Below are 24,922 nucleotides of genomic sequence, written 5' to 3'. Positions count from 1 at the left end.
TTCAGTCTAATAAACGTTTAAATGCTTTTTTTAAACCTCCTGTGGTTTCTCCAGGGTTTTTTCCTATTCCTGAGGCTATTTCTGATATGATTTCTAAGGAATGGAATAAGCCAGGTACTTCTTTTATTCCTTCAAGGTTTAAAAAATTGTAGCCTTTACCAGCAAATTCTATAGAGTTTTGGGAAAAAATCCCCAAAGTTGATGGGACTATTTCTACTCTTGCTAAACGTACCACTATTCCTCTGGAAGATGGTACTTCCTTTTAAGGATCCTTTAGATAGGAAGCTTGAATCTTATCTAAGGAAGGCCTATTTATATTCAGGTCATCTTCTCAGACCTGCAATTTCTTTGGCTGATGTTGCGGCTGCATCAACTTTCTGGTTGGAAATTTAGCGCAACAGAAATTTGATTCTGACTTATTCGCTTACTGCAATATGCTAATCAGAAATTTGATCTAGCATTTTTCGCCTACTGCAACATGCTAATCATTTTATTTGTGATGCCATTTTTGATATTGTCAAAACTGATGTTATATCAGTGTCTCTAGTTATATTAGCTAGAAGAGCTTTGTGGCTTAAATCTTGGAATGCTGATGACATCTAAATCTAGATAACTATCTCTTTCTTTCCAAGGTAATAATTTATTTGGTTCTCAGTTGGATTCTATTATTTCAACTGTCACTGGGGAAAAGGGAGTTTTTCTGCCTCAGGATAAAAAACCTAAGGGTAAATCTAAGGCTTCTAACCGTTTTCGTTCCTTTCGTCAAATAAGGAACAAAAACTCGATCCTTCTCCCAAGGAATCTGTTTCCAATTGGAAGCCTTCCTCAAATTGGAATAAATCCAAGCCATTTAAGAAACCAAAGTCAGCCGCTAAGTCCGCATGAAGGTGCGGCCCTCATTCCAGCTCAGCTGGTAGGGGGCAGATTAAGGTTTTTCAAGGATATTTGGATAAAATCTGTCCAAAATCAATGGATTCAGAGCATTGTCTCTCAAGGGTATCGAATAGGATTCAGAGTAAGACCTCCTGTGAGAAGATTTTTTCTCACGTTCCCCAGCAAATCCAGTAAAAGCTCAGGCTTTCCTGAAGTGTGTTTCAGACCTGGAGTCTTCAGGGGTAATCATGCCAGTTCCTTTTCAGGAACAAGGTTTGGGGTTTTATTCAAATCTATTCATTGTCCCAAAAAAAGGAAAATTTATTCAGACCAGTTCTGGATCTGAAAATTTTGAATAGTTATGTAAGAGTACCAACTTTCAATATGGTGACTATAAGGACTATTCTGCCTTTTGTTCAGCGAGGACATTTGTCCACAATAGACTTGCAGGATGCATACCTTCATATTCCGATTCATCCAGAGCATTATTAGTTTCCGAGATTCTCTTTTCTAAACAAGCATTACCAATTTGTTGCTCTTCCATTTGGCCTAGCAACTGCTCCAATAATCTTTTCGAAGGTTCTGGGTGCCCTACTCTCTGTAATCTGAGAACAGGGTATTGCAGTGTTTCCTTATTTGGACGATGCGGATCTGGTTCGGATGTCCAGTTGCCTGCCTTGGCCACCTCCTTTATGGCCAGACCTACTATCTCAAGGTCCGTTTTTCCATCAGGATCTCAAATCATTAAATTTGAAGGTATGGAAATTGAACGCTTAGTACTAAGTCATAGAGGTTTCTCTGACTCGGTGATTAATACTATGTTACAAGCTCATAAATCTGTCTCTAGGAAGATTTATTATAGAGTTTGGAAGACTTACATTTCATGGTGTTCTTCTCATAAATTCTCCTGGCATTCTTTTAGAATTCCTAGAATTTTACAGTTTCTTCAGGATGGTTTGGACAAGGGTTTGTCTGCAAGTTCCTTGAAAGGACAAATCTCCGCTCTTTTTCTGTTTTATTTCACAGAAAGTTTGCTATACTTCCTGATATACACTGTTTTGTACAGGCTTTAGTTCGTATTAAGCCTGTCATTAAATCAATTTCTCCTCCTTGGAGTCTTAATTTGGTTCTGAAGGCTTTACAGGCTCCTCCATTTGAACATATGCATTCTTTGGATGTTAAACTACTTTCTTGGAAAGTGTTATTCCTTTTGGCCATCTCTTCTGCTAGAAGAGTTTCTGAGCTATCTGCTCTTTCTTGTGAGTCTCCTTTTCTGATTTTTCATCAGGATAAGGCAGTTTTGCGGACTTCTTTTCAATTTTTTTACCTAAGGTTGTGAATTCTAGCATTAATAGAGAAATTGTTGTCCCTTCCTTATGTCCTAATCCTAAGAATTATTTGGAGAGATCCTTACATTCTTTGGATGTGGTAAGAGCTTTGAAATATTATGTGGAAGCTACTAAAGATTTCAGGAAGACTTCCAGTCTATTTGTTTTATTTTCTGGTCCTAGGAAAGGTCAGAATTCTTCTGCTATTTCCTTGGCTTCTTGGTTGAAACTTTTGATTCATCAAGCTTATTTGTCTGTCCTAAAAGGCAGAAACAACTTACAAATATAAGTGATGGTATAAAAAGCAGAGAGCAGTCAGAAAAAGTGTACAGTACAATGTAGAGGTTATACCAGTTGTTAGTCATCACAAAAAATTAAACCCAAAGAATAAGGGCACATTATATATGCAGAGATGGTAAAATTCTTTGCCCTTAATTTGTTACCGATTCTCATAAGGGGAAAAATGGACACCTGGCTAGCAAAATTAACATAATGCGTTATTGGAAGGAGAGAGGAGAGGGAAAAGGGTTAGGGGGTGGTACGGGGAAAAGGTGAGATACACGTAAAAGCAAGTGTACTAACCTAGACCAAGTATGAGACATCACAAACCGTGTTTTAGCTGCAGGTCAAGTGCTGGGAGGAGGAGGGAAAGGGGTTGGGAAAGATGTGGATCAAAGGTAAGCTAAACAGGTAGACGCATAGATTGACTGAAATTAGATTGGGCATGTTATAATCGGGGTTACCACTTCAGGTGTGGATCATGCCCACATGCCATGATAAAATTACAAGGAAAAATGTGGTCCTGGGATGAGAGGAAAGAAAGGACATCAAACTGGGAAGTTAGAAGGTGCATTATATTTACGGGAACTATACAACTAAGGGAGTGCCTACTGTCACCAGAGAAGAAAAATAAATAAAAGTATGACCTGAGGGGCAGGGACACCTTACATATGTAAATGAGTGTAAAAATTACATTTAAGGGGAAAAAAGCACACTATTAAAATCACTAGTATACAATACAATGTAAGGCTATACCAGCTGGTATAGTAATGTTACCGAAGTGGACCTAGGAATCAGAGGCACATTATGCATGGAAATTTTTTGTTGTTTTAAATTCTTTACCTTCACTTTACCCATTTCTTGCAGGGGGATATCTAATAATAAATAATAATAAAAGGGGTATCTTGCTAATAAAATTTTAAATTTATCTTATTTAGTTTTTGTTTATTCTACCCTATCTATACTAAGGATTGGAGTTCAACTAGGTAGGGGTTGACCTCGGGTGTGAAAATAGGCCAACAAAGAACCTACACAGGATACATATTTTTACTAAAATGCAGCCAAGGATGGTCTCACGGGACAAGGTCCTGCCTATTTGGGTTTCAGTCTGGGTTCCTAACTTCTCAATCCATTGTTGCCTTGTATAGGCCGATTCAGGGTCTCAACATATGTGGGTGCAGCTGCCATTTCTTCAGCAAATCTAGACCTTCTCTAGGGGAGAGAGCGACATGCTGGGTTCCATCTTTGGTAATAACAAGCCTTGTAGGGAAGCCCCAGCGATAACTGATCTGAAGGAGTCTTAAAGTGCTGGTGACTTCAGTGAACAATCTCCTCTGTAGTAGTGTATATGAAGACAGATCTGAGAACAAGGTGACATTGTTGAACTGCCCAGAGAGAGCAGGTTGCTGTGTGAATCCTCCTCAGCTTCTCTTTAAAAGAAAAGTAGTGGAGGCGTGCTATTGTGTCTCTTGGTTTATCCATAAGATGATTCTTGGGCCTTGCCACTCTGTGAATGTCATCAATTCTACTGTCTTCCCTGCCGAGAGACCCCAGAATAGCTTGGAATAAGGACTGGTCAAATTTTTCAAGTTCTTGTGGGGTGACGGTCTCAGGGATGCCCCTGATCCTCACGTTATTCCGCCAGGAGCTTTCTTCTAAATCGGCCAATTTGGCCTCTAAGGATGAAACCTGATCAGCAAGGTTCTAAGTGTAGCTCACCCAATTTGTGTGATCCACTGATTAATCCTCTTGCTTCCTTTCAATAATATCTGTACGTTCATTGATGGAAGAGATGTCTTTGCGTAGGTCATCAAAAGATCTTTCAAGCTTGTCAAATCTCTTTGCAAATGACTGGCTCTGCCTGTCTAGCAGTCTCATAGAATCCGTAGTAATTGCGTCCCCGGGGGAGGCGAATGTCTGGAGCTAGGCCTCTCTTCTGAGGGATCTGGAGAGAGGGATCTATCATCAGATAATCACGGATTGAGATCTCAAAGAGGCTGGAAGTGATCCGTAACAGTTATTTTGGAGGACATACTGTTTGTTTCCTCTTTGCGTGCTGCAACATTGTATGTGTGAAATGTTCTGGTCTTTAACACCTTATATCAAGAGATTATGTTATAGGAGATATATGCAGCATGGCAGTGTCGGTCACAAAAAAGCACACGCTGGCAGAGGGGTGGGGGGGAACAGCAGCTTTTTAGTTTAGGTCTGCATTTCATGACCTTTTTAAGGTCCTATGGGGGCGAGGTTTCACTTTATCCACCAAGGTGGAGTTCAATGCTCCTAGTGTAGTAGCCCTGGGAGGGATTAGATGTGACTGTTTTAATCTGACAGACTTTTATGGTCATTAGAGGTCTGATAGATTTGTTCAAATGTTTAGGCGTTAGTGTCTTTTACACCTTATGACTGGCGTAGGTGGTCCGAGGTGGATTAGGGCCTTACTCCCTACTGCAGGGTATTATCAGGTATTGCTGCGTACTGCCGTTAGATATGCAGCCCTGCTGTCAGGATCAGGGTGAATGTAAGGTGTTTACCGCTCCTTATACTGGGCAGCTTCTCTAATCCGTGCGGTAGGTTTGCAGAGATATCTCCCGCTCCTAGCTACAGTTCCGCCTGACTTAGTGTCTGAGTCTCACCTCTCCTGCCTTCTGCCTGCTTTTTCTCTGCCTCTCTAGATGTCTCAACCAGGGAATCCGGCCTTTGCTTCATGTACCGCTTGGTATTGTCTGTGGGTTTTATAGGGCGTGTCACGAATACCTCAGGATTTAGCTGCTAAGGGGTTAATTCTGTTTAGCCTGTGAGTTAACAAATATTTATTCAAAAAAAGAACTGTGTCCTGGGTTGTTTGGTGTTTTCTTTGAAGTGCCTCAGTCACAGAAACTGATGAGGTCAATAAAGGGACATGAGTATAATGTATATCTCTGTTTAAAACTGTTATGACATTAAATGAAGGGAAATATGACAACCATGTCATAATTGATATCAATTTGACTCTCCCAATGAAACCAAGAGTGCCTGCCTGATTATATGAAAATAGATTTACCTAGCAGAAATGTGTTCTATAAGTTCAGGCAAAGACTTATAGTTTATTGAAGGTCATAAAAGATAAGGGGATTCTTAGCCCCTGCCCAGGGGGGTGTGGTCAGGCAACTTGATCTCTGGAAAATATGTATAAGAATCTTGTGTTTTAACTATAAGATTGTTCATTCTACATGGGAGGCTGCTACAGCTGAGTGACCATCTTCTCTTTCCCATCTCCCTGGGGCAGCTTATAAGCTAGGAAAGTATCAGGTCTGTTATTTTCTTTTATTTAAACCTGTTTGCTGTGTGTAATTTTATTTATAACAACTTTTTTATTAATGCATAGTGCATAATATTTTTGGCATAATAAATAATTCATTTATTAAGCTTTGGCCTTTGTCTAATAATTGAACCACGTTACTGAAAGAGACTGGAATATTAGAACTGTATATTTTAGGTTATTTTCTGCTAAATTGTATTCTAAGAGTTAATGTGTAAATCTGGGGTTTCCTTAAGATTTCCCATATCATATAATCTTAAGTGGTGGCAGCTAGATATTATAGTTTAGTGTGGGTGGCATTAAAGGGGAGTTTTGGGCATTTCTTTTACATATAGTACAGACTGGAGTGTTAACCCTTGCACCCACTGAACTAAATCACAAGCTGTGGCTAGAGTGTGACACATTAGTGAGAGTAGAAGGGGTCTGATAACCCTTTCTGTGCCAAATAAGCGACTGGCGCAGGGTTGGATAACCCTGGTCGTCACAGGGCGTTTCAGGGTGGTTTCTCAAATGCAGCCAAAGAGTCCTGTAATACGAAGGTTTGCCCCTGTATATGTAACTGTATTCCAGTCTGCTGCTTTTTAAACTTTTAAGGTAATAAGCAGGCCTCACAGGATCCTATATCTAATTGCAGATTGAAGTATGAACACTTAGTGCAGGATTTCTTGTAAATTGTGTCTCAAGCTATGTGGTAGTCAGATATTTGCTGTCTTATTATTATGGTGTGGATGTCAAGTCCATAGACAGGTCTAACAATAGTTTTTTTTTCTCTTTCAGCGCCATTCTATCAACTGCCAATATTTGCTCTGTCTCCTCACAGTAGGCTTAATACCACCACTCAATAAAATAAAAAAAAGAGAATGCTGGCTATAGGCAGCACATTTGCATATTTATACATTCTCCCCCCCCCCCCCCCACTTGTTTTCAAGAAAGCTCTCAATGCAGGGCGACGTTTACTGTCCCTTTTTAAAAAAAAAATTTTTTTCCTCATACTTGTTGCAAAGCTACTCAACTGAAATATATATAATTTTTTTTAATTTTTTTTTTAAAGGGGACAAAATATGCCATTTGTGTTGTGATGGATGAATTTTAAAAAATAATTTGGGGGGGGGGGGGGCGATTTCAGCAGTACAATTTTTTGAGGTGCCAGGTAATGTAAAAGTGTGAGGGGGCTATAGATGGATATTCACTATGACATCTAATCCCAAAAATATGGGCTTAAAAGGATATCTTTATAAATGTAGATACCAAGCAAATGAAGAAAATTGATAATAGGATTAAATTATGAAGTTTCTTAAAATTGCATGCTCTATCTGAATCGTGAAAGAAAAACTGTGGGTTTCATATCCCTCTAAATTTTAGCCTTCCTGGAATTGGTCAAACCCTGCCATAAACTTGCATTAAAGGGACAGTCAAGTATAAATTAAACTTTCATTATTCAGATAGGACTTTTAATTTTAATTGACTTTCCAATTTACTTTTATCATCAAATTTGCTTTTTTCTCTTGGTATTCTTAGTTTAAACTAAACATAGGTAGGCTCATATGCTAATTTCTAAGCCTTTGAGGGCTGCCTCTTATCACAGGCTTTTTAAATCTCTTTTCAACACAAAGAGACAGAAAGTACACGTGGGCCATATAGATAACACTGTGTTCAGGCACAGAAAGTTATTTAAGATCTAGCACAACACAATGCTAAATTTAAGACAATAGATAATAAACAGTCACAGTCATGTGATCAGGGGGCTGGAAGAAGGTTCCTAGATACAAGGTAATCACAAAGGTAAAAAGTACATTAATATAACTGTGTTGGTTATGCAAAACTGGGGAATGAGTAATAAAGGGATTATCTATCTTTTAAAACAATAACAATTCTATGGTTGACTGTCCCTTTAATGATTAATGTATTCTTATGCTTTATCCTTGTATGAAAATCCGGTCAGAGTTTTGCCAGGCCTCACAACCATGAATGGATTTTCAGAAGTTTTTCCCGTATGTATGTAGTATCCCTCAGTTTATGCCGGGGTTAGGTTCCAGAAGGAATGGTTGTAAATCGAAACCGTTGTAAATTAAAACCCAGTTTATAATGTAAGTCAATGGGAAGTGAGGGAGTTAGGTTCCAGGCCCCTTTCAAAATTGACATAAGTAACACCTAATACATTATTTTTAAAGCTTTGAAATGAAGACTTTAAATGCTAAACAGCAAGCATTATAAACCTAATTAAATAATTGCACAACAGACTGTATCATCAAACTAAGTTTAATAAACCAAAACATATTTTTACTTGCATTTTTCTGCAAACAGTTATCTGCATTGTTAGCATGTTAGATAATATTGGGTCTGCACCTATTCTATGCATTTCAATCTGGAGTGATTAATAGGCAGTTAGGCACCCTCACCTCAAGCAGCTGAGCAGGAAGATAATAGGGAAGTGGCTGCTAGATCTTGTTGTTCGATAGCCAAGGTCTGTTCTGTGTACACAGATTAATTTAAGTCTGCTAAGCTTGCATAACTTTGCAAAACAAGCAGACAGCTCCACCTACTGGCTATTTAAATTAGTGCACTGCTTTTCAATGCTTTTCAATAGCAGTCAAATGACTGAAAAAAAGGTTGTTATTCAGAAATGACGCAAATTGACCCGGTGTAAACCGAGGGCAACGTGTGTGTGTGTGTGTGTGTGTGTGTATATAATATGTATTTTTACAAAAACAAATTTCTCATTAGAACTGTCTATGTAGGGATCAGATTTTGGAGAGCCCTCTGTGGATAGAAGTGAGAAGTCCCTGGATTTTTGTGAAGAGCGCAGTGTTTCCTCCCTAGAGGTCAGACTTGGAGGAACTATTGATTCTGGTAAGATTTTTGATATTATGGTTAGCACATTGGTCTTAGAATATTCCTGGTCAACAGGCTAATAAAATAGGCAAAGGTATCTTGCTCTGTGCTGAGTAACTAACATTGCTAGTTTCACAGCCTAAATTCAGATAATAAAAAAAAAATAAAAAAAAAATAAAATATATATATATATATATATATATATATATATATATATATATATATATATATATATATATATATATATATATATTCTCTCATCTCTCTAAATAAATACAGCACTCGCTATTTGTGTATCAATCAAAAGTGATTTATTTTCTGTGAACGTTTTCGGGGAGTGACCCCGTCCTCAGACAATTCTAAATAAAACAATCAAGTGTACTCACCATACTAAGTGTTCATATATACTAGCTGTTTGTCGGCCTCCTCCCCCCCCCCCCCGCGCCATGCCGAAACAGGAAGTGACGGCTGACTTCATCACGCTGAGATCCCGTGGTCAGCCTAATACCTATTGGACAAAATAAACAAATAGGTAACCAAGGTGATCATGTGAGATCGTAAAAGAACAAAGAAGAACAAAATTTGTCAGTACAATTAAAACGTGTACAATTTGTGTACAGGCTTATTAGTGTACAAGCTTATCCGGCTGTAGAGTGTTTCCTAAAATGTCTTATGTGCGATCTAATTTATTTAGGATCCTGTGTGCATATCACATGTGAAGAATAAGTGTGTAATATTAAAAAGTGTGTGATATTAAAAATAAGGTCCAGCGTAATGTGGATTAGACTAAACAGTTGGAATAATCCTAGACCTAATATAGCTAGAGGATATGTATTAGCCCTCAGAGGGAGACATTATGTATTAGAATAGTAATACTATGTATCATATCTATATATCTATATATGTGTATATGTATGTATATGTATATATCTCTGTCGTCTGTCATGTAATTAGCAAGAGTCCATGAGCTAGTGACGTATGGGATATACATACCTACCAGGAGGGGCAAAGTTTCCCAAACCTCAAAATGCCTATAAATACACCCCTCACCACACCCACAATTCAGTTTTACAAACTTTGCCTCCCGTGGAGGTGGTGAAGTAAGTTTGTGCTAGATTCTTCGTTGATATGCGCTTTGCAGCAGGTTGTAGCCCGGTTTTCCTCTCAGAGTGCAGTGAATGTCAGAGGGATGTGAAGAGAGTATTGCCTATTTGAATATAATGGTCTTCCTCTAGGGGATCTATTTCATAGGTTCTCTGTTATCGGTCGTAGAGATTTCTTCTCCTACCTCCCTTTTCAGATCGACGATATACTCTTATATACCATTACCTCTACTGATTCTCGTTTCAGTACTGGTTTGGCTATCTGCTTTATGTAGAGGAGTGTCCTGGGGAAAGTGTCTTATTTCTCCAACATAGGTGTGTCCGGTCCACGGCGTCATCCTTACTTGTGGGATATTCTCTTCCCCAACAGGAAATGGCAAAGAGCCCAGCAAAGCTGGTCACATGATCCCTCCTAGGCTCCGCCTACCCCAGTCATTCTCTTTGCCGTTGTACAGGCAACATCTCCACGGAGATGGCTTAGAGTTTTTTAGTGTTTAACTGTAGTTTTTATTATTCAATCAAGAGTTTGTTATTTTAAAATAGTGCTGGTATGTACTATTTACTCAGAAACAGAAAAGAGATGAAGATTTCTGTTTGTATGAGGAAAATGATTTTAGCAACCGTCACTAAAATCCATGGCTGTTCCACACAGGACTGTTGAGAGCAATTAACTTCAGTTGGGGGAACAGTGAGCAGTCTCTTGCTGCTTGAGGTATGACACATTCTAACAAGACGATGTAATGCTGGAAGCTGTCATTTTCCCTATGGGATCCGGTAAGCCATGTTTATTACGATTGTAAATAAGGGCTTCAAAAAGGGCTTATTAAGACTGTAGACTTTTTCTGGGCTAAATCGATTCATTATTAACACATATTTAGCCTTGAGGAATCATTTTATCTGGGTATTTTGATATAATAATATCGGCAGGCACTGTTTTAGACACCTTATTCTTTAGGGGCTTTCCCAAAGCATAGGCAGAGCCTCATTTTCGCGCCGGTGTTGCGCACTTGTTTTTGAGAGGCATGGCATGCAGTCGCATGTGAGAGGAGCTCTGATACTTAGAAAAGACTTTCTGAAGGCGTCATTTGGTATCGTATTCCCCTTGGGGCTTGGTTGGGTCTCAGCAAAGCAGATACCAGGGACTGTAAAGGGGTTAAAGTTCAAAACTGCTCCGGTTCCGTTATTTTAAGGGTTAAAGCTTCCAAATTTGGTGTGCAATACTTTTAAGGCTTTAAGACACTGTGGTGAAAATTTGGTGAATTTTGAACAATTCCTTCATGTTTTTTCGCAATTGCAGTAATAAAGTGTGTTCAGTTTAAAATTTAAAGTGACAGTAACGGTTTTATTTTAAAACGTTTTTTGTACTTTGTTATCAAGTTTATGCCTGTTTAACATGTCTGAACTACCAGATAGACTGTGTTCTGAATGTGGGGAAGCCAGAGTTCCTATTCATTTAAATAAATGTGATTTATGTGACAATGATGCCCAAGATGATTCCTCAAGTGAGGGGAGTAAGCATGGTACTGCATCATTCCCTCCTTCGTCTACACGAGTCTTGCCCACTCAGGAGGCCCCTAGTACATCTAGCGCGCCAATACTCCTTACTATGCAACAATTAACGGCTGTAATGGATAATTCTGTCAAAAACATTTTAGCCAAAATGAACACTTATCAGCGTAAGCGCGACTGCTCTGTTTTAGATACTGAAGAGCATGACGACGCTGATAATAATATTTCTGAAGGGCCCCTAACCCAGTCTGATGGGGCCAGGGAGGTTTTGTCTGAGGGAGAAATTACTGATTCAGGGAACATTTCTCAACAAGCTGAACCTGATGTGATTGCATTTAAATTTAAGTTGGAACATCTCCGCATTCTGCTTAAGGAGGTATTATCCACTCTGGATGATTGTGACAAGTTGGTCATCCCAGAGAAACTATGTAAAATGGACAAGTTCCTAGAGGTGCCGGGGCTCCCAGAAGCCTTTCCTATACCCAAGCGGGTGGCGGACATTGTTAATAAAGAATGGGAAAGGCCCGGTATTCCTTTCGTCCCTCCCCCCATATTTAAAAAATTGTTTCCTATGGTCGACCCCAGAAAGGACTTATGGCAGACAGTCCCCAAGGTCGAGGGAGCGGTTTCCACTTTAAACAAACGCACTACTATACCCATAGAGGATAGTTGTGCTTTCAAAGATCCTATGGATAAAAAATTAGAGGTTTGCTTAAAAAGATGTTTGTTCAGCAGGGTTACCTTCTACAACCAATTTCATGCATTGTCCCTGTCGCTACAGCCGCATGTTTCTGGTTCGATGAGCTGATAAAGGCGGTCGATAGTGATTCTCCTCCTTATGAGGAGATTATGGACAGAATCAATGCTCTCAAATTGGCTAATTCTTTCACTCTAGACGCCACTTTGCAATTGGCTAGGTTAGCGGCTAAGAATTCTGGGTTTGCTATTGTGGCGCGCAGAGCGCTTTGGTTGAAATCTTGGTCGGCTGATGCGTCTTCCAAGAACAAGCTACTTAACATTCCTTTCAAGGGGAAAACGCTGTTTGGCCCTGACTTGAAAGAGATTATCTCTGATATCACTGGGGGTAAGGGCCACGCCCTTCCTCAGGATCGGCCTTTCAAGGCAAAAAATAAACCTAATTTTCGTCCCTTTCGTAGAAACGGACCAGCCCAAAGTGCTACGTCCTCTAAGCAAGAGGGTAATACTTCTCAAGCCAAGCCAGCTTGGAGACCAATGCAAGGCTGGAACAAGGGTAAGCAGGCCAAGAAACCTGCCACTGCTACCAAGACAGCATGAAATGTTGGCCCCCGATCCGGGACCGGATCTGGTGGGGGGCAGACTCTCTCTCTTCACTCAGGCTTGGGCAAGAGATGTTCTGGATCCTTGGGCGCTAGAAATAGTCTCCCAAGGTTATCTTCTGGAATTCAAGGGACTTCCCCCAAGGGGGAGGTTCCACAGGTCTCAGTTGTCTTCAGACCACATAAAAAGACAGGCATTCTTACATTGTGTAGAAGACCTGTTAAAAATGGGAGTGATTCATCCTGTTCCATTAAGAGAACAAGGGATGGGGTTCTACTCCAATCTGTTCATAGTTCCCAAAAAAGAGGGAACGTTCAGACCAATCTTAGATCTCAAGATCTTAAACAAGTTTCTCAAGGTTCCATCGTTCAAGATGGAAACCATTCGAACTATTCTTCCTTCCATCCAGGAAGGTCAATTCATGACCACGGTGGATTTAAAGGATGCGTATCTACATATTCCTATCCACAAGGAACATCATCGGTTCCTGAGGTTCGCATTCCTGGACAAACATTACCAGTTCGTGGCGCTTCCTTTCGGATTAGCCACTGCTCCAAGGATTTTCACAAAGGTACTAGGGTCCCTTCTAGCTGTGCTAAGACCAAGGGGCATTGCTGTAGTACCTTACTTGGACGACATTCTGATTCAAGCGTCGTCCCTTCCTCAAGCAAAGGCTCACACGGACATTGTCCTGGCCTTTCTCAGATCTCACGGATGGAAAGTGAACGTGGAAAAGAGTTCTCTATCTCCGTCAACAAGGGTTCCCTTCTTGGGAACAATAATAGACTCCTTAGAAATGAGGATTTTTCTGACAGAGGCCAGAAAAACAAAACTTCTAGACTCTTGTCGGATACTTCATTCCGTTCCTCTTCCTTCCATAGCTCAGTGCATGGAAGTGATCGGGTTGATGGTAGCGGCAATGGACATAGTTCCTTTTGCGCGCATTCATCTAAGACCATTACAACTGTGCATGCTCAGTCAGTGGAATGGGGACTATACAGACTTGTCTCCGAAGATACAAGTAAATCAGAGGACCAGAGACTCACTCCGTTGGTGGCTGTCCCTGGACAACCTGTCACGAGGGATGACATTCCGCAGACCAGAGTGGGTCATTGTCACGACCGACGCCAGTCTGATGGGCTGGGGCGCGGTCTGGGGATCCCTGAAAGCTCAGGGTCTTTGGTCTCGGGAAGAATCTCTGTTACTGATAAATATTCTGGAACTGAGAGCGATATTCAATGCTCTCAAGGCTTGGCCTCAGCTAGCGAGGGGCAAGTTCATACGGTTTCAATCAGACAACATGACAACTGTTGCGTACATCAACCATCAGGGGGGAACAAGGAGTTCCCTGGCGATGGAAGAAGTGACCAAAATCATTCTATGGGCGGAGTCTCACTCCTGCCACCTGTCTGCTATCCACATCCCAGGAGTGGAAAATTGGGAAGCGGATTTTCTGAGTCGTCAGACATTGCATCCGGGGGAGTGGGAACTCCACCCGGAAATCTTTGCCCAAGTCACTCAGCTGTGGGGCATTCCAGACATGGATCTGATGGCCTCTCGTCAGAACTTCAAAGTTCCTTGCTACGGGTCCAGATCCAGGGATCCCAAGGCGGCTCTAGTGGATGCACTAGTAGCACCTTGGACCTTCAAACTCGCTTATGTGTTCCCGCCGTTTCCTCTCATCCCCAGGCTGGTAGCCAGGATCAATCAGGAGAGGGCGTCGGTGATCTTGATAGCTCCTGCGTGGCCACGCAGGACTTGGTATGCAGATCTGGTGAATATGTCATCGGCTCCACCTTGGAAGCTACCTTTGAGACGAGACCTTCTTGTTCAGGGTCCGTTCGAACATCCGAATCTGGTTTCACTCCAGCTGACTGCTTGGAGATTGAACGCTTGATCTTATCGAAGCGAGGGTTCTCAGATTCCGTTATCGATACTCTTGTTCAGGCCAGAAAGCCTGTAACTAGAAAGATTTACCACAAAATTTGGAAAAAATATATCTGTTGGTGTGAATCTAAAGGATTCCCTTGGGACAAGGTTAAGATTCCTAGGATTCTATCCTTCCTTCAAGAAGGATTGGAAAAAGGATTATCTGCAAGTTCCCTGAAGGGACAGATTTCTGCCTTGTCTGTGTTACTTCACAAAAAGCTGGCCGCTGTGCCAGATGTTCAAGCCTTTGTTCAGGCTCTGGTTAGAATTAAGCCTGTTTACAAACCTTTGACTCCTCCTTGGAGTCTCAATTTAGTTCTTTCAGTTCTTCAGGGGGTTCCGTTTGAACCCTTGCATTCCGTTGATATTAAGTTATTATCTTGGAAAGTTTTGTTTTTAGTTGCAATTTCTTCTGCTAGAAGAGTTTCAGAATTATCTGCTCTGCAGTGTTCTCCTCCTTATCTGGTGTTCCATGCAGATAAGGTGGTTTTACGTACTAAACCTGGTTTTCTTCCAAAAGTTGTTTCTAACAAAAACATTAACCAGGAGATTATCGTACCTTCTCTGTGTCCGAAACCAGTTTCAAAGAAGGAACGTTTGTTGCACAATTTGGATGTTGTTCGCGCTCTAAAATTCTATTTAGATGCTACAAAGGATTTTAGACAAACATCTTCCTTGTTTGTTGTTTATTCCGGTAAAAGGAGAGGTCAAAAAGCAACTTCTACCTCTCTCTCCTTTTGGATTAAAAGCATCATCAGATTGGCTTACGAGACTGCCGGACGGCAGCCTCCCGAAAGAATCACAGCTCATTCCACTAGGGCTGTGGCTTCCACATGGGCCTTCAAGAACGAGGCTTCTGTTGATCAGATATGTAGGGCAGCGACTTGGTCTTCACTGCACACTTTTACCAAATTTTACAAGTTTGATACTTTTGCTTCTTCTGAGGCTATTTTTGGGAGAAAGGTTTTGCAAGCCGTGGTGCCTTCCATTTAGGTGACCTGATTTGCTCCCTCCCTTCATCCGTGTCCTAAAGCTTTGGTATTGGTTCCCACAAGTAAGGATGACGCCGTGGACCGGACACACCTATGTTGGAGAAAACAGAATTTATGTTTACCTGATAAATTACTTTCTCCAACGGTGTGTGCGGTCCACGGCCCGCCCTGGTTTTTTTAATCAGGTCTGATAATTTATTTTCTTTAACTACAGTCACCACGGTACCATATGGTTTCTCCTATGCAAATATTCCTCCTTAACGTCGGTCGAATGACTGGGGTAGGCGGAGCCTAGGAGGGATCATGTGACCAGCTTTGCTGGGCTCTTTGCCATTTCCTGTTGGGGAAGAGAATATCCCACAAGTAAGGATGACGCCGTGGACCGGACACACCGTTGGAGAAAGTAATTTATCAGGTAAACATAAATTCTGTTTTCTCTTGTTAAGTGTATCCAGTCCACGGATCATCCATTACTTGTGGGATACTCTCCTTCCCAACAGGAAGTTGCAAGAGGATCACCCACAGCAGAGCTGCTATATAGCTCCTCCCCTCACTGCCATATCCAGTCATTCTCTTGCAACTCTCAACAAAGATGGAGGTAGTAAGAGGAGAGTGGTGTATTATAGTTAGTTTTTTTTTTTTCTTCAATCAAAAGTTTATTATTTTTAAATGGTACCGGAGTGTACTATTTTATCTCAGGCAGCATTTAGAAGAAGAATTTGCCTGCGTTTTCTATGATCTTAGCAAAAGTAACTAAGATCCACTGCCGTTCTCACATATGTCTGAGGAGTGAGGTAACTTCAGAGGGGGAATGGCGTGCAGGTTATCCTGCAATAAAGTATGTGCAGTTAAAATTTTTCTAGGGATGGAATTGCTAGAAAATGCTGCTGATACCGGATTAATGTAAGTTAAGCCTAAATACAGTGATTTAATAGCGACTGGTATCGGGCTTATTACCAGAGATACATACTCTTATAAAAGTGCAATATAAAACGTTTAGCTGGCATGTTTAATCGTTTTTATATATGCTTGGTGATAAAACTTATTGGGGCCTAGTTTTTTTCCACATGGCTGGCTTGATTTTTGCCTAGAAACAGTTTCCTGAGGCTTTCCACTGTTGTAATATGAGTGGAAGGGGCCTATTTTAGCGCTTTTCTGCGCAGCTAAAATTACAAACAGACATTCAGCTTCCCTCAGCAGTTCCCTGCATGATACAGGACTTCTCTGAAGGGCTCAAAAGGCTTCAAAAGTCGTGTTTGAGGAAGGTAACAGCCACAGTTGAGCTGTGGCAGTTGTTGTGACTGTTTTAAAAGACGTTTTTTTCATTTGTTATTCCGTTTTTGGTATTAAGGGGTTAATCATCCATTTGCAAGTGGGTGCAATGCTCTGCTAACTTGTTACATACACTGTAAAAATTTCGTTGGTGTAACTGCCTTTTTTCACTGTTTTTTCAAATTTTGACAATTTGTTTTTCTTAAAGGCGCAGTAACGTTTTTTATATTGCTTGTTAACTTGGTTTAAAGTGTTTTCCAAGCTTGCCAGTCTCATTGCTAGTCTGTACAAACATGTCTGATACAGAGGAAACTACTTTTTCATTATGTTTAAAAGCCATGGTGTAGCACCATAGGAGAATGTGTACTAAATGTATTGATTTCACCTTAAACTGTAAAGATCAGTCTTTATCTATAAAAGAATTGTCACCAGAGGGTTCTGTCGAGGGGGAAGTTATGCCGACTAACTCTCCCCACGTGCCTCCCGCTCAAGGGACTCACGCTAATATGGCGCCAAGTACATCAGGGACGCCCATAGCGATTACTTTGCAGGACATGGCTGCGATCATGGATAATACCCTGTCAGCGGTATTAGCCAGATTGCCTGAATTTAGAGGCAAGCGCGATAGCTCTGGGGTTAGACGAAATACAGTGCGCGTAGATGCTGTAAGAGCCATGTCTGATACTGCGTCACAATATGCAGAAGCTGAGGACGGAGAGCTTCAGTCTGTAGGTGACATATCTGACTCGGGGAAACCTGATTCAGATATTTCTAATTTTAAATTTAAGCTTGAGAACCTCCGTGTATTGCTTGGGGAGGTGTTAGCTGCTCTGAATGACTGTGACACAATTGCAGTGCCAGAGAAATTGTGTAGACTGGATAAATACTATGCAGTGCCGGTGTGTACTGATGTTTTTCCAATACCTAAAAGGTTTACAGAAATTATTAATAAGGAGTGGGATAGACCCGGTGTGCCGTTTTCCCCCCCTCCTATATTTATAAAAATGTTTCCAATAGACGCCACTACACGGGACTTATGGCAGACGGTCCCTAAGGTGGAGGGAGCAGTTTCTATTTTAGCAAAGCGTACCACTATCCCGGTTGAGGACAGTTGTGCTTTTTCAGATCCAATGGATAAAAAATTAGAGGGTTACCTTAAGAAAATGTTTATTCAACAAGGTTTTATTTTACAGCCCCTTGCATGCATTGCGCCTGTCACTGCTGCGGCGGCGTTCTGGTTTGAGGCCCTGGAAGAGGCCATCCATACAGCTCCATTGACTGAAATCATTGACAAGCTTAGAACACTAAAAGGGACAGTCTAGTCAAAACTAAACTTTCATGATTCAGATAGGGCATGCAATTTTAAACAACTTTCCAATTTACTTTTATCATCAAATTTGCTTTGTTCCCTTGGTGGTATTTTTGAAAAGCTAAACCTAGCTAGGCTCAAACTGATTTCAGAGCATTTTGAAAGTTTTTCAGTTAGATGTGCTAGTTCACATGTGTCATATAGACAACATTGTGCTCACTCCCGTGAAGTTATTTGGGAGTCTTCTCTGATTGACTACACTGCATGTCTGTCAAAGGCACTTAGATAAGGAGGTTGTCTGCAAAGGCTTAGGTACAAGTTAATCACAGAGGTAAAAAGTGTATTTATATAACTGTGTTGGTTATGCAAAAACAGGGAATGGGTAATAAAGGGATTATCTATCTTTTTAAATAAGAAAAATGTCGGTGTAGACTGTCACTTTAAGCTAGCTAACTCATTTGTTTCTGATGCCATTGTTCATTTGACTAAACTAACGCATAAGAATTCTGGATTCGCCATCCAGGCGCGTAGGGCGCTATGGCTTAAATCCTGGTCAGCTGACGTGACTTCAAAGTCTAAATTACTCAACATTCCTTTCAAGGGGCAGACCTTATTCGGGCCTGGTTTGAAAGAAATTATTGCTGACATCACTGGAGGTAAGGGTCATACCCTTCCTCAGGACAGGGCCAAATCAAGGGCCAAACAGTCTAATTTTCGTGCCTTTCGAAATTTCAAGGCAGGTGCAGCATCAACTTCCTCTGCTTCAAAACAAGAAGGAACTTTTGCTCAATCCAAGCAGGCCTGGAAATCTAACCAGTCCTGGAACAAGGGCAAGCAGGCCAGAAAGCCTGCTGCTGCCTCCAAGACAGCATGAAGGAACGGCCCCCTATCCAGGAAACTGATCTAGTAGGGGGCAGACTTTCTCTCTTCGCCCAGGCGTGGGCAAGAGATGTTCAGGATCCCATGGCGTTGGAGATCATATCTCAGGGATATCTTCTGGACTTCAAAGCTTCTCCTCCACAAGGGAGATTTCACCTTTCAAGATTATCTGCAAACCAGATAAAGAAAGAGGCATTCTTACGCTGCGTACAAGACCTCCCTAGTAATGGGAGTGATCCATCCAGTTCCGCAGACGGAACAAGGACAGGGTTTTTATTCAAATCTGTGGTTCCCAAAAAAGAGGGAACCTTCAGACCAATTTTGGATCTAAAGATCTTAAATTCCTCAGAGTTCCATCTTTGAAGATGGAAACTATTCGGACCATCCTACCCATGATCCAAGAGGGTCAGTACATGACCACAGTGGACTTAAAGGATGCCTACCTTCACATTCCGATTCACAAGAATCATCGGTTCCTAAGGTTTGCCTTTCTAGACAGGCATTACCAATTTGTAGCTCTTCCCTTCGTGTTGGCCACTGCCCTGAGAATTTTTACAAAGGTTCTGGGCTCACTTCTGGCGGTTCTAAGACCGCGAGGCATAGCGGTGGCTCCTTATCTAGACGACATCCTGATACAGGCGTCAAGCTTTCAAATTGCCAAGTCTCATACAGAGATAGTTCTGGCATTTCTGAGGTCGCATGGGTGGAAAGTGAACGTGGAAAAGAGTTCTCTATCACCACTCACAAGAGTCTCCTTCCTAGGGACTCTTATAGATTCTGTAGAAATGAAAATTTACCTGACGGAGTCCAGGTTATCAAAACTTCTAAATGCTTGCCGTGTTCTTCACTCCATTCCGCGCCCGGCGGTGGCTCAGTGCATGGAAGTAATCGGCTTAATGGTAGCGGTGATGGACATAGTACCATTTGCGCGCCTGCATCTCAGACCACTGCAATTATGCATGCTTATTCAGTGGAATGGGGATTACACAAATTTGTCCCCTCTACTAAATCTGGATCAGGAAACCAGAGATTCTCTTCTCTGGTGGTTATCTTGGGTCCACCTGTGCAAGGGTATGACCTTTCGCAGACCAGATTGGACGATTGTAACAACAGATGCCAGCCTTTTAGGTTGGGGTGCAGTCTGGAACTCCCTGAAGGCTCAGGGATCATGGACTCAGGAGAAGAAACTCCTCCCAATAAATATTCTGGAGTTAAGAGCAATATTCAATGCTCTTCTAGCTTTGCCTCCGTTAGCAACACTGAGGTTCATCAGATTTCAGTCGGACAACATCACGACTGTGGCTTACATCAACCATCAAGGGGGAACCAGGAGTTCTTTAGCGATGTCAGAAGTCTCCAAGATAATTCGCTGGGCAGAGACTCACTCTTGCCACCTATCAGCGATCCATATCCCGGGCGTAGAGAACTGGGAGGCGGATTTTCTAAGTCGTCAGACTTTTCATCCGTGGGAGTGGGAGCTCCATCTGGAGGTGTTTGCTCAATTGATTCATCGTTGGGGCAAACCAGAACTGGATCTCATGGCGTCTCGCCAGAACGCCAAGCTTCCTTGTTACGGATCCAGGTCCAGGGACCCAGAAGCGACGCTGATAGATGCTCTAGCAGCTCCTTGGTTCTTCAACCTGGCTTATGTGTTTCCACCGTTTCCTCTGCTCCCTCGACTGATTGCCAAAATCAGACGGGAGAGAGCATCAGTGATTCTGATAGCGCCTGCGTGGCCACGCAGGACCTGGTATGCAGACCTGGTGGACATGTCATCCTTTCCACCATGGACTCTGCCTCTGAGACAAGACCTTCTTAATACAAGGTCCTTTCAATCATCCGAATCTAATTTCTCTGAGACTGACTGCCTGGAGATTGAATGCTTGATCCTATCAAAGCGTGGCTTCTCGGAGTCAGTCATTGATACCTTGATACAGGCACGAAAGCCTGTCACCAGGAAAATCTACCACAATGGCGTAAATATCTTCATTGGTGTGAATCCAAGAATTACTCATGGAGTAAGGTTAGGATTCCTAGGATATTGTCCTTTCTCCAAGAGGGTTTGGACAAAGGATTATCAGCTAGTTTTTTAAAGGGACAGATTTCTGTTCTGTCTATTCTTTTACACAAACGCCTGGCAGAAGTTCCAGACATTCAGGCATTTTGTCAAGCTTTAGTTAGAATTAAGCCTGTGTTTAAACCTGTTGCTCCTCCATGGAGCTTAAACTTGGTTCTTAAAGTTCTTCAAGGGGTTCCGTTTGAACCCCTTCATTCTATTGATATCAAACTTTTATCATGGAAAGTTCTGTTTCTGATGGCTATTTCCTCGGCTCGAAGAGTCCGAGTTATCTGCCTTACAATGTGACTCTCCTTATCTGATCTTTCATTCAGATAAAGTAGTTCTGCGTACCAAACCTGGGTTTTTACCTAAGGTGGTTTCTAACAAGAATATCAATCAAGAGATTGTTGTTCCATCATTGTGTCCTAATCCTTCAAAGAAGGAACGTCTTTTGCATAATCTAGACGTAGTCCGTGCCTTGAAGTTTTACTTACAAGCTACTAAAGATTTTCGTCAAACATCTAACCTGTTTGTTGTTTACTCTGGACAGAGGAGAGGTCAAAAAGCTTTGGCAACCTCTCTCTCCTTTTGGCTTCGGAGCATAATACGCTTAGCCTATGAGACTGCTGGACAGCAGCCCCCTGAAAGGATTACAGCTCATTCTACTAGAGCTGTGGCTTCCACCTGGGCCTTTAAAAATGAGGCCTCTGTTGAACAGATTTGCAAGGCTGCGACTTGGTCTTCGCTTCACACCTTTTCAAAATTTTACAAATTTGACACTTTTGCTTCTTCGGAGGCTGTTTTTGGGGGAGAGGTTCTACAGGCAGTGGTTCCTTCCGTTTAAGTTCCTGCCTTGTCCCTCCCATCATCCGTGTACTTTAGCTTTGGTATTGGTATCCCACAAGTAATGGATGATCCGTAGACTGGATACACTTAACAAGAGAAAACATAATTTCTCTTGTTAAGTGTATCCAGTCCACGGATCATCCATTACTTGTGGGATATTCTCCTTCCCAACAGGAAGTTGCAAGAGGATCACCCACAGCAGAGCTGCTATATAGCTCCTCCCCTCACTGCCATATCCAGTCATTCTCTTGCAACTCTCAACTAAGATGGAGGTCGTAAGAGGACTGTGGTGTTTTATACTTAGTTTATTTCTTCAATCAAAAGTTTGTTATTTTTAAATGGTACCGGAGTGTACTGTTTATCTCAGGCAGTATTTAGAAGAAGAATCTGCCTGCGTTTTCTATGATCTTAGCAGAAGTAACTAAGATCCTTTGCTGTTCTCACATATTCTGAGGAGTGAGGTAACTTCAGAGGGGGAATAGCGTGCAGGTTTTCCTGTAATAAGGTATGTGCAGTTAAAATATTTTTCTAGGGATGGAATTTGCTAGAAAATGCTGCTGATACCGAAGTAATGTAAGTAAAGCCTTAAATGCAGTGATAGCGGCTGGTATCAGGCTTATTAATAGAGATACATACTCTTATAAAAGTGTATTTTAAAACGTTTGCTGGCATGTTTAATCGTTTTTTACATATGTTTGGTGATAACTTATTGGGGCCTAGTTTTTTCCACATGGCTGGCTTGAATTTTGCCTAGAAACAGTTCCCTGAGGCTTCCCACTGTTGTAATAAGAGTGGGAGGGGCCTATTTTAGCGTTTTTTTTTCACAGCAAAAATTAGACACAGACATCCAGCTTCTTCCTGCATGACTTCTCTGAAGGGCTCAAAAGGCTTCAAAAGTCGTATTGAGGGAGGTAAAAAGCCACAGTAGAGCTGTGGCAGTTGTTGTGACTGTTTAAAAAACGTTTTTGTCATTATTTGTTCCGTTTTTGGTATTAAGGGGTTAATCATCCATTTGCAAGTGGGTGCAATGCTCTGCTAACTTATTACATACACTGTAAAAATTTTGTTAGTGTAACTGCATTTTTTCACTTATTTCAAAATTTGGGAAAATTTGTGTTTCTTAAAGGCGCAGTAACGTTTTTTATATAGCTTGTAAACTTGTTTTAAAGTGTTTTCCAAGCTTGCTAGTCTCATTGCTAGTCTGTTTAAACATGTCTGACACAGAGGAACCTACTTGTTCATTATGTTTGAAAGCCATGGTGGAGCCCCATAGGAGAATGTGTACTAAATGTATTGATTTCACCTTAAATAGTAAAGATCAGTCTTTAGCTATAAAAGAATTATCACCAGAGGGTTCTGTCGAGGGGGAAGTTTTGCCGACTAACTCTCCCCACGTGTCAGACCCTTCGCCTCCCGCTCAGGGGACGCACGCTAATATGTCGCCAATTACATCAGGGACGCCCATAGAGATTACCTTGCAGGACATGGCTGCAATCATGAATAATACCCTGTCAGAGGTATTATCTAGATTGCCTGAATTAAGAGGCAAGCGCGATAGCTCTGGGGTTAGGAGAGAGAGAGAGCGTGCAAATGCTGTTAGAGCCATGTCTGATACTGCGTCACAGTATGCAGAACATGAGGCCGGAGAGCTTCAGTCTGTGGGTGACATCTCTGACTCGGGGAAACCTGATTCAGAGATTTCTAATTTTAAATTTAAGCTTGAGAACCTCCGTGTATTGCTTGGGGAGGTATTAGCTGCTCTGAATGACTGACACAATTGCAATTCCAGAGAAATTGTGTAGGCTGGATAGATACTATGCGGTGCCGGTGTGTACTGATGTTTTTCCTATACCTAAAAGGCTTACAGAAATTATTAGGAAGGAGTAGGATAGACCCGGTGTGCCCTTTTCCCCACCTCCTATATTTAGAAAAATGTTTCCAATAGACGCCACTACACGGGACTTATGGCAGACGGTCCCTAAGGTGGAGGGAGCAGTTTCTACTTTAGCAAAGCGTACCACTATCCCGGTTGAGGACAGTTGTGCTTTTTCAGATCCAATGGATAAAAAATTAGAGGGTTACCTTAAGAAAATGTTTATTCAACAAGGTTTTATTTTACAGCCCCTTGCATGCATTGCGCCTGTCACTGCTGCGGCGGCGTTCTGGTTTGAGGCCCTGGAAGAGGCCATCCAGACAGGTCCATTGAATGAAATTATTGACAAGCTTAGAACGCTTAAGCTAGCTAACTCATTTGTTTCTGATGCCATTGTTCATTTGACTAAACTAATGGCTAAGAATTCCGGATTCGCCATCCAGGCGCGTAGGGGGCTATGGCTTAAATCCTGGTCAGCTGATGTGACTTCATCAAAAGCCAAACAGTCTAATTTTCGTGCCTTTAGAAATTTCAAGGCAGGAGCAGCATCAACTTCCTCCGCTTCAAAACAAGAGGGAACTGTTGCTCATTCCAGACAGGCCTGGAAACCTAACCAGTCCTGGAACAAGGGCAAGCAGGCCAGAAAGCCTGCTGCTGCCCCCAAGACAGCATGAAGGAACGGCCCCCTATCCGGAAACGGATCTAGTGGGGGGCAGACTTTCTCTCTTCGCCCAGGCGTGGGCAAGAGATGTTCAGGATCCCTGGGCGTTGGAGATCATATCTCAGGGATATCTTCTGGACTTCAAAGCTTCTCCTCCACAAGGGAGATTTCATCTTTCAAAGTTATCATCAAACCAGATAAAGAAAGAGGCATTCCTAAGCTGTGTGCAAAACCTCCTAGTAATGGGAGTGATCCATCCAGTTCCGCGGACGGAACAAGGACAGGGATTTTATTCAAATCTGTTTGTGGTTCCCAAGAAAGAGGGAACCTTCAGACCAATCTTGGATCTAAAGATCTTAAACAAATTCCTCAGAGTTCCATCATTCAAAATGGAAACTATTCGGACCATCCTACCCATGATCCAAGAGGGTCAGTACATGACCACAGTGGACTTAAAGGATGCCTACCTTCGCATACCGATTCACAAAGATCATCGGTTCCTAAGGTTTGCCTTTCTAGACAGGCATTACCAATTTGTAGCTCTTCCCTTCGGGTTGGCCACTGCTTCGAGAATTTTT

The 24,922-nt window shown here is 41.8% G+C and overlaps 1 protein-coding gene across 1 annotated transcript in view; it reads left to right on the top strand.

Annotated features, from left to right (window-relative positions):
• LOC128649527 (anillin) overlaps window positions 1–24,922 on the top strand; it is a 474,010-nt gene that overhangs the window by 92,945 nt on the left and 356,143 nt on the right. Inside the window, exon 9 of the mRNA XM_053702862.1 lies at window positions 8,520–8,631. Within this exon, the coding sequence (XP_053558837.1) occupies window positions 8,520–8,631 (112 nt within the window). The remainder of the gene's footprint in view (window positions 1–8,519; window positions 8,632–24,922) is intronic.

The sequence above is a fragment of the Bombina bombina genome, chromosome 1, assembly GCF_027579735.1.
Source record: "Bombina bombina isolate aBomBom1 chromosome 1, aBomBom1.pri, whole genome shotgun sequence".
In the NCBI taxonomy this organism is placed as follows: Eukaryota; Metazoa; Chordata; class Amphibia; order Anura; family Bombinatoridae; genus Bombina; species Bombina bombina.
This window is presented reverse-complemented; position numbering and strand designations above follow the sequence as displayed.